This window comes from Mustela erminea, chromosome 10 (genome assembly GCF_009829155.1).
Source record: "Mustela erminea isolate mMusErm1 chromosome 10, mMusErm1.Pri, whole genome shotgun sequence".
Taxonomy (NCBI): Eukaryota; Metazoa; Chordata; class Mammalia; order Carnivora; family Mustelidae; genus Mustela; species Mustela erminea.
In genome coordinates this window covers 54,535,022-54,554,878 of record NC_045623.1, presented here as the reverse complement: position 1 = coordinate 54,554,878, position 19,857 = coordinate 54,535,022, and the positions used below count along the sequence as shown (strand labels likewise).

At 41.6% G+C, this 19,857-nt stretch overlaps 1 protein-coding gene across 6 annotated transcripts in view; it reads left to right on the top strand.

Moving 5' to 3' along the window:
- IL12RB2 (interleukin 12 receptor subunit beta 2) overlaps positions 1-16,421 on the top strand; it is an 82,900-nt gene extending 66,479 nt beyond the window's left edge. For all 6 annotated transcript variants that reach the window (XM_032303830.1, XM_032303827.1, XM_032303831.1 and 3 more), the window contains 4 exons: positions 3,513-3,650; positions 6,619-6,709; positions 9,552-9,651; positions 14,711-16,421. In XM_032303830.1, coding sequence (XP_032159721.1) covers positions 3,513-3,650; positions 6,619-6,709; positions 9,552-9,651; positions 14,711-15,253 — 872 coding nt within the window. In that variant the 3' untranslated portion in view covers positions 15,254-16,421. The remainder of the gene's footprint in view (positions 1-3,512; positions 3,651-6,618; positions 6,710-9,551; positions 9,652-14,710) is intronic.
- The last annotated feature ends 3,436 nt before the right edge of the window (positions 16,422-19,857 follow it).

The window sequence follows — 19,857 nt, the reverse complement described above, 5'->3', positions numbered from 1 at the left end:
CACATGTTCTTCCAGAAAAAAAACCTTAATGCACATTAAAGCATATATTTGGGATCATCATGTATATTCTGATCTATACCTTGCTTTTTACCTCTCAATAATATATCAGTCCACATCAGTATGTATGGATTTGCATCACTCTTTTTTAACAAAAGCTGTATATAATTCTATTTTAAGGCCTTGTAAGCAGTCACTTAACTAATCCACCATTGATAAATAGAACCTATCACTGAACAAAGCTGCTTCCTACTGGGTCTATATGGATAAGTCAGTCCAGAAATGCACCCCAGAACCTGGTGACTTCATTGACCTCTTTGTGCGCCATTTGGAATTCTCCACTTAAAATGTGGAGAATTCCTCTCACCCTCAACTGTCATTTTAGCAGAATTAAGACCACGATGCCTATTAACAATCAACACAGTCAATTGGTTCTTAAAGCTACTCTTAGACATGTTGAAGAAAATCTCTACATTATTCTATCACAAATCTGATGAATCTAAAGTCTATGTAAGGGCATTTGAAGTTTTATTTATTTATTTATTTATTTAGTAATTTGAACACCCAACTCAAGACCCCAAGATCAAGAGTGGCACACTCTAGGGACTGAGCCAGTCAGGCACCCCCTATGTAAGGGCATTTTAAAATAAGTTGAAAGGAGGTAGAGATTCAAAATCCTACTTCACACCGGTTTAAAATAAGTTTTCCTTTTGCTCAGTAAGCACTTGGTGATGAATCAGACCTGTGCCCTGTCTTCCGAGAGCTCTGGGTCTACGGAGGGAGATGGAGAGGTCCACAAAAGTGATGTAACCGCTAGAATTAAGGACTGACAGCTCCCTACTGTATTTGGTAACCAGCAATCATTGGCAGACCCACAAGTACAGTTTCCGGATAGTGGTAGAGGGCAGCAAGTGAGGACATGGGAAAAAGACGTCCAAGAGACATCACAAATGGAAGAGGAAGATGGAGCACCAAGGAGGAAGGAGCCCTGTCCTCTGTCGTTGGGTGCTACCCACCCCAGGCAGCAGCACAAAGGGAGCCTGGGGAGTGCAGGAGTACATAGTCGGCTTGAGCAGAAAGGAGGGGTGCAGCTGCACAGTGTTAGTATCTCGCTCAGGGGATTCTGGCGCACAGCCGCTCCACTGGATACATGCCAACACTGCCGTGGGTTCCAAGAGCGCATGTCTCTACCGGTGCACACATTGTGCATTGTTACTTCCTGGCTGTTTTTGTCAACAGTTTCAAAGTATCTTGAAGGAAGAAGCCCTGGCGGTTTGCTCATCATTGTCTCCCTGTACCTACCATACTGTCAGGCATACAGGAGGTGTACGTAAAAACAGTATTTATTGACTGACACATGAGTGAATACTGCCCCACACTTGTTAAACCAGTGGAGACTGTCAGGTTAGAACTAGTTTCCAGTAACTGCAGCTAAGTTTTGTCTGGTAGTACTTGACCTTCCTACCTGCAGCCTTTCAAAAGATTGGTAACTATCCCATCTTCCTAAACTGGTGCCTCCTCGTTTCACGACCGGAGCCTAAAATTTCAGACCCCTGTGGATTGAATGCCCCTCTTTATCTCTGCCGGAGATCACAGTCTGGACCAGGCAGCAGAACCAGTATTTCTGGCATGACTTCTTTCTCCCATTACTCAACACAAATTCTTTTGCTAGCCAAACTGCTGGCTCCATCAACCACCTCACTGCTCCCTCCACAGAGTTATGATTTTAGTTCTTCAAATATATGCGGGCGCGCACGTGCGTGTGTGTGTGTGTGTGTGTGTGTGTGTTTGCATGTAAACTTCTTTGACCATTCTTTGACCAGCAAACCATTCAAATCCCTTCCCTTCTGTTCTGAGGTCTCATTTCACTCTCAGAGCTGGAGATGCCTTCACGCAGTTAGACAGCTGACTCTGAGGCTCCCTGATGCTTTGCTATGGCAAGATGAGCAGAAGGTCTCTCCAAAATTAATTTTTTAATCCCCTGCCTTAGGAATAAGGAAAGATTTTTTGAGTTCAATCAGACTGGTTAAGTCTGTGCAAACAATTTCATCAGGTTAGAGTTGGCTTGCAATTTTCCACATGGTACTTTTTTCTCAACAGGATGTTGAATATAGAGAGTGCTCTGATAGTCACAGCTGTTACGTGATCTGCTCAGGCCGCACCCCCTTTGGGTGAAGTGACCATGATATTACAGGACTCCTTCTTGCTGGTTACCCATAGTAAACACGGGTGTGAGAGAGAATACAAGAGGTCTGTTTTCCCCACTAGATGGTGAACACTTTGAGGAAGATTCTGTGCCTTTGTATACGTGGTGACTTGTCAAGAGCACAAGTTCAATAAATATTTGTGACTGTTGAAATAAATTTAGCAAACAGGAGTGTTGTCTGACCTGCCCTGGGGTTTGTGAGCTGGTAACTGATGTTGAGGCTCAAAGTGCTGGGTTCTAGTTTCCACTTTGATCACCAGCACAGATGCATCTGCTGAATGAGCCAGGAGGCTACCCCTGCCAAAGTTCTGCCCTTGATCTTTTAGTCGCCCTGCTCCCGTATCCCCAGCTTTTGAGAAGCCACTCCAAAACCCACACCCGGCAGATCACTGGAGAAGATTGCCTGTGTACTACAGGAGGAGAAAAACAACATCCGTGCATTGCCCAAAAAACACAACATCTTCCTTGCTGAGACTCTGTAGGAGTGTTGAGAGCAAAAGGGACCAATAATCTAGGCTTAAACCACCAAGTAAATCTAATTTAAGTACCATTGCTCTCACTTTTAGGTTTTATGTCAAATTAAAGCAGATCATTATATTAAACCCATTAAGACCAGTATCCAGGATCTACCAAAAAAAAGCAGAAAACAAAAATTAATGTTACTTAACTGTCTATTAACTGCCAAACTTACCTTGCTTAAAAATTCTATTGAAAACAATTTGTGAATTTAATTTCCTCCCCCCAAATTTTCTAAGATATCTAAAAACATTGGAAACATTATAGTCATGGGAAATAAAAGGAGTTACTACAGCTAAATAATTTCAGAAGCAGAATGATAGGGGCGCCTGGATGGCTCAGTCAGTTAAGTGTCTGTTTTTGGCTCACGTCATGATCCTCGGGGATGGAATCCTGCCTGGGCCTCCGTGCTCAGCGAGGAGTGTGCTTCTCCCTCTCCCTCTGCCGCTTCCGGCTCTTGCTTTTGAGCATGCACAAGCTCAGTCTTTCAAATAAAATCTTTAAAAAAAAAAAAAAAAAAGGCAGAGTGATAAAAGTTCTTTCAAAAGATTTTATCACAGAAAATATATTTAATTATTTTGGTATGCTGTGAAGTAGGACCGCCACAAATGACAGTGTCTAGGGCCTATCAAAGTATTAAGTACTAATGAATTAGTACTTGTAAAACAGCAATGTGCTTTTCTCTTTCAAATTAAATAAAGCATTAACAACAACAATAAAAATAAGTAAAAGCTCACATTCAAATATTTCCTTTAATACGTGCCTTTCTTCTTTTATCTTTATCCTTCTTCAGAAATTCCCTACAGGGTATCCCCCAATTCACATTCAATAGACAACCTGCAGCCCAGAGTGACATATGTCCTGTGGATGACAGCTCTGACAGCTGCTGGGGAAAGCCCCCCAGGAAACGAGAGGGAGTTTTGTCTGCAAGGTAAGAAATAACTTCAAAGATGGTGTGTCCACCCTGGAACGCTACGTGGGCATACACTCCCACTATGTCTGGCATAGAAATGATCAGAGTTTCTCTCATTCATCAGTTTCCTTCTTGCTGCTACACCTTTGCACTTGCTGTTTCCTTTAAATGGAGTACCCTACCACTTCATGGTTTGCTTGGAGATAGTACCTACTTACCTTTCAAAACTCAGTCTAAATGTTTCCTCCTCCAGGAAACCCTCCCAAATGCATCAACATAATTCCTTCATAATGCACTACATTTGACCCCTATTCAAAACTCTGAATCCAATAGGCAGGAACTGGTATCTGTTTATCTTCAAGGTCTAGTATGGTACTTGTTCACTAAATAACTGTTCCAGTGCCCAATGAGAATAATCTCAATAATAGCAGCTACTTCATATCAGATAGTTACTATGCAGCAGTCATTGTGCTAAGTACTTTGCATACTGTAGTTATTTTGCTAGGGCTCTTGTAACAAAGGGCCACAAACTGAGTGGCTTAAACAATAGTAATTTATTTTCTCACACTTGTGGAAGTCTTGAGTTCAAGATGTCGGCGGAGTTGTTTCTTCTGAGGGCTATGAGAGAATCAGCTCCCTGCTTCTCCCCTCTAAGTTGAGTGGCAGTCTTTGGTGTTTCTTGGCTTATAGACCGTTGTCTTCATCTTCACATGGAATTCTCCTTGTGTGTGTCTTTGTTCAAATTTCCTTTTTTAAAAGGACACTGATCATACTGGATTAGGGCCACCCTACTCCAGTCTGACCTTACCTTAACTAATTACATCTGCAGTGATCCCATTTCCAAATACGGTCACTTTCTGAGGTACTGGAGGTTAGAACTTCAACATAGGATTTTGGGGGTGGGAGGACATAATTCAGTCTGTGTAACACATACTTTTACTCATTTAATCCTGACCACAGCCACATGAAGTGTCTGCTTTACATGATTGTACCTGGCTACAGTACCAGGAGGCACTCTATTCAAAATGAATAAAGAAATATGGAATGAGGATGCCTTTTTATAACGCCAAGAAGGTACAGAAAATTACCCAAAGTCATAGAAGTGGCAAATGGTAGAACTACAGTTCAAACTTAGATTTTAGTGACTTCAGTTAAATTGGAGTACATAAATAAGTGACCTAGCTAGCATGGGCTTCCCTCTGCGGGCTAAACTGTGCTGTTCTCTCTGGCAGCACCTGTCTGCATCTGCTCCAAGCATGAAACAAGCTGTTCTTGCTTTGCAACATGGGGTATTAGGTTGATCATTCGGGACTTTGTTGTTCCATGCCAGGTACTTCTCCACTGGGAAAGCTGACAAAGCCCATCTCCTAGTACTCCCATGGAAGCTAACTTGTGAGGGATTAATTGGATTAACGACTCAGCATCTTTCTACTTGTGTGGTACTCCAGACTTGTCCCATCTGCCCAGGAAGGACGGCAGATGCTAAGGAAATGTCAGATCGTGCTGATTGAGTGGTGGGAGTAGCAAAGCTGCCTGCGTCAACTTCCCCCCGCCCCCTTCAGCCCCCGTGACACACCTCTCATGGGGGCTGGCAGGGCTGTGGCTTCTCATCCCTCCTCGCTCACCCCCTCTCCCCCAGGTCCCCACATCTACCTGCCCTGCTGTGGAACAGGAGAATCTTTCTGCAAGACACCCTGCTCCATGCTGACATTCCACTTCCTGTGGTTCCCCAAGGCCCTTTAAGCCGAATTCAAACTGCTCCCTCCCCAAGCCCAGCACGATCTGCTCCTGTTCACCTGTGTAGCTTCATCCTCTGCCATACGCTCATCACTTATACTTGAAAGCAAGACCAGACTACCTGTAGTTGCTGGAAAGTGCCACACTGTTTGCTCTTTCCATGCCTTTGCCTAATTATGTCTAGTCTGCCTCCCTAACTTGTCTGCTTTGCTGGCTCCATCCTTCAGATCTGTCACTTTTCACATTGTGTCTTTGGGAGAACACCCTGGGATCCCCTTGATGTCATTTCCCATGCTGAATCCTGCTACACTGCCTTGTACATGCCTTTATGTATACCCCATGGCATCATGGTTTATTTACATGTTTACACATGTCTCCTGGACTAGATTCATGACTTAAGACAGTAGAGCCAATGTCGTAGTGATCTGTGCATCCCAGCACCCAAGAGGGCTTAATGCGTTAATACTCATTAACTGGATGAATTAATGAAGAATCCTAACACATTGCAAACTGCATAGTCATAGCAAGGAATCAGAACAATTTCAAAGACCCTATTAAAACAGAAGGCTTTCCCTTAGGGCACCTAGGTGGCTCAGTGGGTTAAACCTCTGCCTTCGGCTCAGGTCATGGTCTCAGGGTCCTGGGATCGAGCCCTGCATAGGGCTCTCTGCTTAGCAGGGAGCCTGCCTCCCCCCCATCTCTCTGCCTGCCTCTCTGCCTACTTGTGATCTCTCTCTGTCAAATAAATAAATAAAATCTTAAAAAAAAATAAACAATAAGCTTTTCCAATGGCTTGGTGAAATAGGTCATAACATTTCTCAAGGGCTGCTTATATTCAGATACATCGCCATGTGCTTCATATGCACCATCTCTCATCTTCACAGCAACCTGTAGACGTCATCATTCAACCTTTATAGATCAAGAATCTGAAGTCCACTGATCACATAGCTGTCAGTGGCAAAGCCAGGACTAGAATTCGGGCCTCCCTGTTCACAGCCAATGCTTTGTATACCACACCCCCTTCTCCTTCTGCCCCTGTTAGAGGAAGGAGCCCTTGTAGGGCTGGAGCCCCTTCCTTAGAACCATAGGCCCCTTTTACCCAACTGAAGGGACAAAAACAAGTTGACCTTGTTCTTGAGCCTGGCTATCCAGTAGGTGGGTAGGTGGGTAGGTGCCAGAGGGCTCACGAAAATGTCTTTTTACATGTTCATTGCAGATAACTAAGTCACAGGGTTTGCTAACTTTTCAGGTAAAGCCAACTGGAGTGTGTTTGTGGCACCAAGCATTTGTGTTGCTGTCGTCATAGTGGGCATTTTCTCAATGCGTTACTTCCGACAAAAGTGAGTTGGTTACATTTTCAAATTTCAGTAAATTAATTTTTTTAATGATAATAGCTGTTGCCACTATGGGTCAGAGAAATGGGTTTTCTCAAACATTTCTGGTAGCAGATTAAATTTATTCTACTTTCTTGGACAACAGTGTATATTAATTTTAAAAAATTGAAAGATACTGGGGCACCTGGGTAGCTCAGTCAGTTAAGCATCTGCCTTCAGCTCAGGTCATGAACCCAGGGTCCTGGAATCGAGCCCCACATCATGCTCCCTGCTCAGTAGGAAGCCTGCTTCTCCCTCTGCTTGCCGCTTCCCCTGCTTGGGCTGTCAATAAATAAAATCTTAAAAAAAAATTAAAACATACCTATGACCTAGCAATTTGTAAGAAGAAATTTATTACAAGTGTATCGTAAGTATATGCATATATTTAGTGGCAAATATGTTCACCGAATTATTTTTCATTAAGGGAGAATAATTTGAAACAACCTAAATGCCCAGTGATATGGGACTGGTTTCCTACATCAAATTGTATCTCATGCTGTATGGCATATTATATCCATTAAAGAGGTAGAAGAAAATTAAATGGTTAATATTTGCAATATTACATGTTAAAAAGGTTGTAAAGAATTACATACTTTCACTTTTTAAAAAGTACACACACACACACACACACACACACACACCCTATATGCAAGATATATCAGCTAGCATTAAATTTGGTTCTATGTAACATAAAAAGCCAATTATAGGACTTAAACTAGCTGAGTTTTTCACCCAAGTTAATGATGTAAACTTAGGTTGAGGACTGGTATAGTAGCAATTAGGGATCTAGGCTCTTTCTGTCATTTTGTGCCACTATCCTCTCTTGGCTTTCATCCCTTGGCTCACTTCATGGTCCAATGACTGCAGAACTATAGTCGTCATGCCTGCATTCTACAACTACAGGCAGAAGGAGGGAAAGCGCCCACACATCCCTGTTCAGGAGCCTTTACATGAAAAAGTTAGGACACTTTTGGTTACACCACACTGGCCAGAATGTGGTAGGGTAAGGGAAACTTAAAACTGTCATCTTACATCTAGGCTCATTGTCATCCCAGTATATCAGGGTCCTCTACCTAAGGAAGAAGGTCGAGTATTGGGAAGTGATTAATACTCTCTATCTCAGAGATATGCACCAAAATGTTAATGGTGGTTCTAAAAGAGGATAGAATAACAGGTGATTGTAGTCCTGTTTAACTATTTTCTACAATTTCTTTAAACAGGTATGATTTTGTAAAGAGAATTTTTTAATGAGTTATTCGATACAGAGTTTTTTCCAAATGTATAAAGTAAGAAGAGGTCAAAATAATACAAGCTCAAAGTCATTCTACTAGCCATTGAACTTGACTGAAAAGCTTTGCATTTATTGAAGCTCCATGTGTGATAGATACTTCAAAGCAGAGTTCTCTTTAGGTAGACTTTGAAAAAGTTTAATTCGAATAGAGTCAAAGAGGATCACATTCATCTTCTTCAGGGAAATATCAGTTAGGGTGAAGGCTTTTTTGTTAAAAAAAAAAAAAAATCCCCAGATCGGTGGCTTTAATAAAATAGTTTATTGCTCTCCCACAGAGTAGTCCTGACGTGAGTCATCCAGGTTGGTTGGCAGCTGTGCTCCACACAATCATTAGAGATCCTGTTTCCTTCCAGGTTTTTATTGGCCCCCAGTCCCTTGGGTACTGTCCTCATCTGCATGATCTGCTCACATTTGTTTGGAGAAAAACTGTCACAGGGGCACATCTCTTGCTTCAAAGGACTAAACATCCTGGAAGCTTTCTACTCTTATTAAACATCAAAGCTTATTAAAGCCAATTTTTCAAAAATGTTTCGTATTAGTTTCAAATTTTAAAAAACAAAACATTTAAGTCACATGCATTTATAAGAAACAGTTTAAGGAATCTTTTCCTTCCATGTCACAAAAGTAATATGAACACATTTTAAAATATATTTTAAAATGGGGCACCTGGGTGGCTCAGTGGGTTAAGCCTCTGTCTTCGGCTCAGGTCATGATCATGATCTCAGGGTCCTGGGATCGAGCCCCACATCAGGCTCTCTGCTCAACAGGGAGTCTGCTTCCTCCTCTCTCTCTCTCTCACTCTCTGCCTGCTTCTCTGCCTGCTTATGATCTCTGTCTGTCAAATAAATAAATAAAATCTTAAAAAAATATTTTTTTCAAAAACCCAGAAATGATCGAAAGAAAAAAAAAAGACCCATATTTCTTCTGATTATCAAATACAACTACTGTTAACAGTTTGGATTATTTCTCTCTGGCTTTTTTTTCTGGGCATTTTTTTAAAAATTGGTTATGTTCAAACTACTTATGCCATTTGTATCCTGTTTTGTTCTTTAAGGGTTTGTTGTTGTTGTTGTTTTTTACTTTTATCATAATAGTTTACCTGTTATCATGAACACTTTATAAACATTCTAACCTAAATAATAAGCTCCCCACGGATAGGAGCCACGTCTTCTTGCTTGCTATTCCATCTCCAGTATGTGGCATGTGCTCATCACACATTTGGGATGTAACCACTGTGAAATGAATGCACGGCTGGAGAGTGACAGCTAAACATCACATTGAGTAAAAGTTTCATTGTTTATTTAGCAAACCCCAAATGGCTCCATCATGACTCTATCATCTACCCAAACCAGAGAAAACTAGTCTAGCCCTGAATGATGCATCATGTTTCTCCTTCAGGGCTTTATTGTATTCATTTGCATACCCCCATACTGAACTACCTCTACAATGCAATCAGTGCACCAGTGCTGTCACGCCACTGTGGGCACATTTAACCAGATGTCATTGTTTTATCTATAGGGTATCTGTTCTCCTTTTGGCCCTCAGACCTCAGTGGTGTAGTAAAGAAATTCCAGACCCAGCGAACAGCACCTGGGCCAAGAAATACCCCATCGTGGAGGTAAGGTTATAAAGGCTTACTGGTGAGTTGATGGGATTCCAGTGATGTAATCTTCCCACTCTTAGTTACCAAGTGCTTAGTTCCTATGGATAGGTAGAACCCCCTGTGCTAGGTTACTGAGTCACACTCCCATGCACAGGAATTTTCGAAGCTTATGACGAAAAGACTAAAAGACCTATAGCTTTTCATTCCTCTCTCTGCCTTATGTTCCCTTCCTCACCTCAACTACTTCAAAAAAAATTAAAAAGCAAGTATTTTTGCCTTTTGCTGAGCACTAGCCTGACTCATCCAAATTCAAGAGAATTGGAGCTTTACCGTGACATTTCCTGTCCTGAGCATAGAACAGATAAATAGAGCTCAGACTATTTTGGTGTTGGCAGGAAGCCAGTAAGTCATTCCATTGTGTAAGGAAAAGGTTTTAAAGAAGGAGAGGTTGCTCGGCTGGTAGATAGGAGAGCGGAGACTAAAGGATGAGAAGGGCACTGCCGCACGGCCCAAGGAGGTAAGAATAGCTCACTGTGGGCAAGATGGCCATCTTGGGTGGGGGTTCTAGGAGTTGGAGGCATCTGAACATGGAGCAAGACTGTGCATTTCAGGGAAGCAAAGAGGAGGAAGGCGGTATGCCAGCATTCTTGCCCAGGACCCTGGCAGCCCACCCTCTTCCTTGCACCTCATAACCATTCTCCTCCAAGATTCTTCTCAGTTACACAGTGCATTCTCTCATCCACACCCTTCCTCAAGCCAGAAGCCAGTGGTACCAGCTGTTGCTCAGGGAGAGAGCAGGTTTCAGCCATGTCTGCCTCAATGAGAACTGAAGTCACTGCTGTTAGTGCCTTTGAAATAAAGTTTGGGTGCAGACCCCACCTTTGCCACTTATTATGGTGGATTGTGCTTGGGCAACTGTCCTGATGATCTTGAGCCCTAGTTTCATCCTCTGTAAAACAGGAATTGACAGTATCTCCCATGTAAACTGTTATGAGGATGAAGATGTCACGTTAAGGCACATGGATCATGCAAGGCAAAGGTGGTTCTTCCCAGGAAGACTCACACCTGACATCTTTCACTATTGAGGAATTTTGTCCCTGTTAAGTTTCAATAGCAAGAACAATAATAACAACAGTAGCTTTTATATAGGTAGACATATATTTAATTATATATATATGTCATATACATACTGTATTATATATAATACAGTATATAATTGTATTATTAAATAATATATTCATATGTTTACATATACATATATTCAGGCATACCTCTGATTTATTGCTTTGATTGTGAACCACTTCAATAAAGTGAATATTGCAATAAAGTCAAATGAATTTTTAGGTTTCTCATAAAAGTTATTATTTATCCTATACTGCAGCCTATTAAGTGTTCAGTGCATTGTCTAAAAACACAATATACATACCTTAATTAAAAAAATACTTTATTACTAAAAAACACTAATCCTCATTTGAGCTTTCTGCAAGTCATAATCACTGATCATAAATCGCCATAACAAATATAATAATGAGTTTGAAATGTTCCAAGAATTATAAAAACGTGATGCAGAGACACAAAGTGAACAAATGCTGTTAGAAACATGATGCCAGCAGACCTGTTTGAGGCAGGGTTACCACAAAGCTTCATTTTGCAAAAAAACACAGTATCTGCAAAGTGCAATAAAGCCAAGCACGAAAAAAATAAGGCATATATATATATATAGCCATATAGCTTTTCTGTGCCAGGTACTTTAAAAACCTCTTTCATGCATTAAAATCTAATCCATACAACAGCTTTATGAGGTTGTATTAGTTTTGTTTTGTTTTTTTTGAGGTTGTATTATTTTTATCCTCACTTCTCAGATGAGAAAATTGAGGCACAGAAGACTAAGTAACTTGCCCAACACTAGTTGACTAGTAAATGGTTGGATCCTGGATTCATATACAAGTAGGATGTGCTACCTGCCATTATATTACATACTCTAAAAGATCTCCTTTAAGCATAGGGTGCATAGGGTTTCTAGGAGTCAATACCTCTGAGCTGAACAGACTAACTGAACAGGTGTTCGCGCACTGGGCTCTCACTTGGTGGCAGTCTTGTGATGACCTATGGGCATGCATTCAATAAGGATGCCATTGTCGGTGTCAGAGAGGATCCAAGTAGAAGCTCCGTCAGCTGAGCTTTAAGATCTCTCTCTTCCATTGCTGAGATTCCACAGTCCCACATCCTAAGAGCCTGAAATAGCATGGTGGGAAGCATCTCTGGGTCAGTCCCGGACACCTGGCTCCCAAAATTACAGCTTTGGCGTCATGGTCTCTGTTTGCCTCTGTTTGGGCATGAGGAGAAACAGAGGCATGTAGGGCCCATGAAGACTGTAAAAACCTAGAAGAAATGCTGGGAAAGACACACAAAGGGTTAGAGACAGTAGCACAGAGAAAAGCTCATAGAAATTGCCATCCATGTGTCCAAGGTTGTATAGTTTATATATTGTTCATTGTAGCACTGTAAACAGAAGCCAAAAAATTGGGCATAATATAGCCTGCCACCAGGGGAGCAGATTAAATGTGGGTACATCCATACAAAAGTATTTAAGCAACTACTAAAAACAAGAGAGAGATCTACATGTCTAAAAATCCCTAAGATATTTGAAGGTGGAAAAAAAAGTTTGTAACAGTTGTCTAAAATGGGTTCTCATTTGTATAAAAAGGAGGGAGATTTTATACACATACACAATTGCAGCATGTGTACAGGCTATTTCTGGAAGCCTGCATCTGAAACTATTATTGGTTGCCTTTGGGTAGCAGGTTGGAGGTAAGAGGGTCACTTAATTTTCATTACGAAGTCTCTTCAGACTTTAAAATCTTTAAATTTTTTTTTACAAAACTATGTGCATATGTATCTTTTGAAAAAATAACTGATAAATTAAAAAATAAGATTTTGCTTAAACATGGCATCTGTTATGATGGCCTTGAGGTAGTAGCCTCAGAACTCCATGTCACTTGACCTCTAAAGTAGGTGGACTGTTTTTAAAGACCTAAACTGTTCTCCTGGCAATAGGCTGAGGCAAACATTAGAAACACAGTATTATGTCTTTCACCTCTAACAAAATTCTCAGAATTCTGAGTTCCCAGGCCTTAGATTCCCCCTTACCACTTTTTAAGATGTGGCTAAAATGTAACATGTCTCCAAGCTCTGGAGAAAAAGCCAAACCATAAAGACGATCGCAGGGATGTTCTCCATTTTGAACTTGTAGAAACTAAACAGTGTCCATAAGGTACCCGAGCTAATAGTGGTCCCAGAGGCCTTGCCCCAGGCCTGGTTAGCCGGAGGGCCTGCTTTGTACAAGCTCTGAGGAGCAAGCCCTATCAATATTGTCAAAGCTTTCAAGAAGGCATAGCAAATGCCTCACCTTACAAAAGAAACAAACCATTTCTGCATTCTGTATAGTCTCTCCCACATCTGGGTTACAGTGCTTTTTTTAGCTCTGCTTCCCAGAGCTGAAGGCCATCTACCAAGCCAGACCATTCTGCCACAGCCAGTTTGGGTGATGATCAGAAAAAAGCACACTCCCAAGAAAGAAACACACACTTACCCTCTAGCTTGTCAGTGTCCTTTGTGGAAGTGTGTCCTGAGGCAGCACCATCATTCACTTGTTGGATGCTTGCCATGCTCGAGGAAAGAAGGGGACATCAGAGGCCAATCCAGACCTAAACACTCTTACACAACTTGGCATTTGACAGATAAGGGAACCAAAGGCCAGAGTTGAAGGAATTTGCCCATCCTGTAGAGTACCACTGTACCAAAGCTATTTTTTTTGTCATCCTACTCCTCTTAAGGCATGAATGATCCTTGTTTATAGATGGTATATGGGCATGCAAAAAAAAAAAAAAAAAAAAGCAATCATATAAAATACCATGTGTCAAGAACCTGATGGTGGTTTCCTTGCTGTTGTTGGAGTCCAGTGGCAGAAACAATCAGGAGGGTCTTCATGAGAGAGTAAGGGCATCAAGCAAGAAATGGTGCAGCAAACAAAAGCAGGGTGGAGGCTAGCAGTGGAAGCACCAGTGTGGTGGTGGCACTGCAAAAAATGTGTTTAAAAAAAAAAACAAACAGGATGGTGTGCCTTAATTAGTTTCTGAATGTAGACATGGGGAGGGAGAGGAAAGTGCAGGCACCTGACAAACTAAAGGCTAAAAGCTTCACTGCAGATTAAGTCTGAGTTGAAGGCTTTGGAAGTCTGCTTTAGAAAGATCAAGCAGTCAGTGGGAAAGATAGTTTTGAGGGGCAGGTAGAGCCCACTAAAGCATGGAAAGAGAAATGTTAACAAAGTGCTTGCACTTGGACACGGGAATCTGCAGTAAATTGGGAAAGGAAAGAATTAGGATATTGAAGAGTCAGTAACTGATGTGATACTGACAAAGAGAAGGCAGAGAAGTAGCAAACAAAATCAGCCATAGGGGGAAAAAGAATGAACAGTTTTTCCAAGGAAATCCAGATTCCAGTTTACCCTGAACCTTTCAGCAAAGCCTGAAGTCATTAGCATCCTTAAAAAAAAAAAAAAAAATCTCTTCATCATGTGACCTCAAATTTCCAAAGCCTGTTTGCCTGGCAAAAGAACTAGCAGATTCCAGAACAGACCAGTCCTCCTGGCCCATTACATCCCTACTTGAAAAGTTAACTTTCTCAAGATTCAGCTCCAGTGTGACTTTTTGAAAGTCTTTCCTGGCTCCTCCCCCAGACAGGAGCAAGCCCAGCCTTGGCTTTGCACCTACTATGCCCTCTATCCTAGAGAAACAGCTAGTGCAGTTGGACTCATCAGAAAGAGTCTGGTTGAGGGTTGAGCTGCATAGTAAGTTACTCACTGGCTGGGGGTGTTAAAGAGCCATGGCTCTCATCTTGCTCCCTGACGATGTTAACTGCTTCACTCCTGTCACAAAGTCAAGGGCCCACAGAGTCCCACCTTGAGCCAACTAGGCAGTGCAGGCTGTGAGGCCTTTCATAACCCTGGAAAAGTCAGTTGCCAAGGGCTACTTACATAACATAGCTGTATCAGTCTCTCCCTCCCCTTTCTCAGGAGAAGCAGCAGCTGCCCTCGGACAGACTCCTGACAGACCCGCCCAATCCTGAAGAACCTGAGACCCTGATCATCACTGAAGTCCTTCATCAAGTAACCCCACTCTTCAGACATCCCTATCACCCCAACTGGCCAGACAAGGGGCAAGGAGTCCAAGGTCACTATACCTCTGAGGAAGACACACAGTACAGTGCTTCAAGCCTACCACCTTCAAAAGCTCTCATAGCAGAGACAGGACAACTCGTGGATCTGTACAAGATGCTGGGGAGCAGGGGCTCTGACTCAAAGCCAGGACACCTAGCGAGCCCCTTGACAGTTCTCCCAGTGGACTACCTTCCCACCCATGAGGGATACTTACCTTCCAATATAGAGTATCTCCCTTCACATGAGGTTCCTATAACTGACCCTATGAAAGAACTAGAACCTCAACACATCTCTCTTTCCATTTTCCCTTCAAGTTCCCTTCACCCACTCACCTTCTCTTGTGACAAGAAGCTGACTCTGGATCGGTTAAAGATGGGATGCAACTCCCTCATGCTGTAAGTGGTGAAGTTTGGACAGTCAATGTGTCCCCAACCCTGAATGTGTCCCACCTCCCCAGACTTCTACTCCAGTGGCCAACACCTCTAAGGTGCTACCATCAGGTTTGCAACTAGAGGGCAGACAAGCAGCTCAGGATCAATCTTGGGAACTGAACTAACCCAGATACACATCTTGCCTTCTCTAGAGGGCCTTGGGATTATGGGTAATCCTTGAACAATGTGAGGGTTAGGGGCACAAGCTTAAACCAGCATATTTTTTTGACTCCCCAGAAAGATAACTGTTGGCCTGATGACCACTCTTATTGATAACCTATTTTGTGTATGTATTATATACTGTATTCTACAATAAAGCTAGAGAAAATGTTACAAAAGTCATATGAAAAATATATTCATAGTACTATACTATATTCACTGAAGAAAATCCACCTAAATAGACCCGCACAATTCAAACCCATGTTGTCCAATGGTCACTTGTACACTGTGTGCACCAAGACTCCAATCTGGTTTCCTACAACTTCTTGGCTCTGTTTGTCGGGAAAGGGAAAGGGTAGAGTTCAAACCAAGCCTCTTACTAGCAATCACTAACAGTGCAGGGGACTGTTCACTCAACAGTTTATAAAGCAGCTACTCCATAGCAGGTCATACACCTAGGTCAGTAGTATCCAATAGGCCTAAGGTAGAAATGTTTATATATCTTCACTGTTCAATGCAGTAGATATGAACCACATTGGCTATTGACCACTTTGGAATTTGTGTAGTAGAACCGAGGGAGTAAGCGGATTTTGACTGTTATTAGTCACACATGGCTAGTGGCTACTGTACTGGAGGGCACAGATCAAAATGACAGATACACCAGTAAGCATTATAGGGAGTTTTCAAAACAGATCAACACTGTTTTACAGATAAGGACATAAAAGTCCCCCCAAGATGGTCATGACTGTCCTTATGAAAGCCTACACAAATGTACCTTTTTCCTATTGTTTCATCATCACCCTCTTTCAGTGAATCAAGAGCAGCTTTATGGTGGAAAGTTACCATAAACCTTCCGTGAAGACCCTGGGCTAACAGCTTTCCCTCTCTGAAATCCAGTGTCTTGGAAAGTAGTGGGCCAAAGGCTGACACCTTGTTTCCTCTTCCTTCTGCTGCAGCAGCTGTTGCCTTCAGGATCAGGGCTGTCTCAGGGTCTAAGACCCAAATCACTAAGGTTACACTTGTGTCATCCCTTTCCCCCCAAGTCATCCTATTTTTCCTTCCTCAGGAAGACTGAGCTGGTCTTCAAGTTGAGCCTATAAGATACTTTTTTCTCAGCATGAACTTGGAACATGATACGTTTTACTCATTTAAAACTGTGGCCCTGATTTGTCCCCCTCCCTTATTCCATCATGCCTCTGTCCCTTCACTATAGGCCCCTCTGCAAAGCTGGTAGGGAAGTCTTTCAAAATGCTTAGTGCCCTTCCCAAATAGGAATAAAAGTCCAAAAACCTTTTTCTTAAATTCCTGCCAAGCCCTGGAGCCTACTCCTTACCCTGACACCGCCCCAAACATGGGCACTGAGACAGTGTTGGTTTTACCAGATGTCCCTCAGAGCTTTAGAAATTGAAATCGTGAACATCTGCTATGCATTTTCATATTTAATTCTTTATCTATACTCCCGGACACTCCAAACATACTTAGTTTCCTCAGGCTTTCTTTGAAAAGCTTAAGTTCCTTCCTTACATCTTTATTCTCTATTTAGGTGCTAAGAAACGTGCTCGCTTCGGCAGCACATATACTAAAATAGGTGCTAAGAAACACCTTCACACATGGTTTCTTCCAGCTCAGCAGCTTCAGTGTTGGCTTGTCTATACCCAGGATTTAGTGCCCCATGTCTGACTGTTTAAACTGGGTTGTAACAGACAAGGCCACCTCCTTAGAAGCTGGATAACTTACCACCTCTTGACAATGGGGGCAAGCTTCTCTTCTTCTAATACCTGCTTTATTTATCTCTGATTTTGATTGCCTGATATCCATCTTAGACATTCATCCCCTCCCCCCTTGGACCCAACACCCAGCTCCAATCTTCTTATTTTCCCCTAGAGATTTTTTCCTGTCTTTGGGTGATAATGCATTTGTTTTCCTAAAAAGTAAAAAAAGAAAAAGTCATTTAAAAAAAGTCATTTAAAAAAAGACAGACCTCCTTGATTCCTAAAGGCTCCTTCTAAGACTGCAGAGGTCTCACCCCCTCATTGCTTCCCTAAGCATGATGCCCACTTACTTCTACTGGACTGTAAATAACATGAAGGTAGGAACGATGGTAATCTGCCTTCCCAGCACCATGCCTGTTTCAAAGTAGGTCATCAATAAAAAGAATCATCACCTGCCACTGTTATCACTTGTTCCTTCTGTTCCAGAAGCCAGTCTAGCTGTGCCTGCTTCCTCTTTATTGGGACAACAGAGTTTGTATTTGCTCTTCACTCCCAACATTCTACCCTACTGTTCATTGACATTACTATATAATACATGTAGCAATAGCTCTTAAAGATCTCTTTGAACTTTAGCTGCTCACTTTGCCAGATAAAATACCCTCTTCTCATGAACAGTAGAGGATGGGTAACCATTGTCCTGCCCTTGCCAAGTAGTTTTCACAATCCCCTCATCCTGCAGATGCAGTCAAAATACCAAGTCAGGTTGCCTCCTTTAACCAGGACTAGGTGAGGCTCATGAATACTCATATGCTCAGTTTTTATTACTCAGGAAAATTACCTTTGATTTCAATCCTCACTCCTTCTACACATCCCAAAGCCAACCCAGAAATCTCTGCTCCTTTGAAACACATCAAATTCCTTATTCTCTGAGACCTAAATACCACAAATAGAGTTCAAGTTCACTCTTAGTGGATACATGGGAGTCTCCACCACTAATTCTTGTAGAGTTCCTTATCTTAAATTGCCCCTCAAAAGGGCCCTCTTTCCCAAAAGCCAGAGATCCTATTTCCTGGGCCTGTCTTCTTTTTTGGCAATAAAGTCTAACTAGTGTTATCTAGTTCTTTCCCTTTACTGACTTTTCCCTTCCATTCTGTCCTAATTTCTCAGCTTCCATTAATAGCCCACAGCTGCAACTCACCAATGCCCTGAGGCCAGTGAAAGACATGCCAAGCTAGGCACATTCTATTCTGGTCAATCCCTTATGTTTGATTCTTGGTTTTTCTCCATTAGCCTCTTTTTCCTTCATCTGGTACAGTTGTGATCTGATCCAATATTGCAGCTCAAACATTCCAAAGGAATCCCATTTTTCTCTTCCTGATCTGAAGGACTCCTGGACATTCATATTATCTACCCTATGAAAGGCTGATAGGTGAACTCTAAAGTAAAATCACTTCTCTAGAATAATTAGAGAGCAGAAAGGTCTCTTTCCACTAATAAAAGGTAAGTAAGTCAATCAACTGGCTGTCAATAGAAAGGAGTCAGATCTTAACATCATAGCCTAAATAAGAATAAACTAATAATAAAGAATAATTAAAACTTTGCAAACACTTACACCAAATAAGATAAAAATATTTGCAATATATGCCCAAAATAACTTAGGTGTTTTAAAGAAATCAATATAAAAGCCAACACTAAAGAAAAATAGACCGAGCCAACTCAAAATACATGTAACTGCCCAAGAAACATGAAACAATCACCTGTAATCAAAGAAATGAAAGTTAAATACTTTTTTCCACTTACCAAATTAGCAAAATCAAGGGGAAAATTAGCCAGTATTAACCAGAGACACTGGTATTCACAAATAGGAATGTTAGCTGGCTCCTTTTGGAAGGCAGTTGGGCAATAATATTCAGTAAAACTAGAATAAGTAACTCCACTCCTAGCAATGTAGACTAAAGAACAGTATAAATTAAGTTGGATCAAGGACTGATTACAGCATAGATGAAAATGGAGAGGGGCCTAAATGCCCCTCAGTAGGAACCTGGTTACAGCATAATCCATATAATGAAACAATTTCATGGAATCTGATTCTACCAGTTTTCAGATACACCATTACTTTACGTTCTGAGTAGGAAAAACTGCTAATTAAACTGTAATATTTCATCAATTTCTATGATGGACGTTCCCCCTGCCCCCCCATTTTAACATGCCTGAAATTTGAATGGATTATAGAACTGCTGAAAAGCATACTATACAGTCTTTATAGAAGTATAATGATACTTGACATGGAAACGGTTAGTTACAAAAGGCTGAAGACAATCCTCTCACTTTTTATAAAAATCAATGCAAAAACAAAACACAACAAAAACTGGAAGAATATACACCAAAATGCTAGCGGTTATCTCCAGCCATAGGTTTTTAAATTACATTTCTGCATTCTTTTCACCAAATACTCATTACTTTTATAATTGGAAAAAGTCAGTAAAATATGAAGTATTACCAATTTCTTTCCGAAGACTTGAAACAGTGGATCTAGAGACAGACCCTACTGAGCACTTTAAGCCCATGTCGCTTTCATCCTCCACCGTGTCTGGCACTTTCACTGACCAAAAGTACTCCTGTCAGAAGGCACAGCAGAAAAGTGAAAAAGGCAAAGTAGATGACACACTCAGTGAGGGTGGGTGTTGGAAATTTTAGGGTA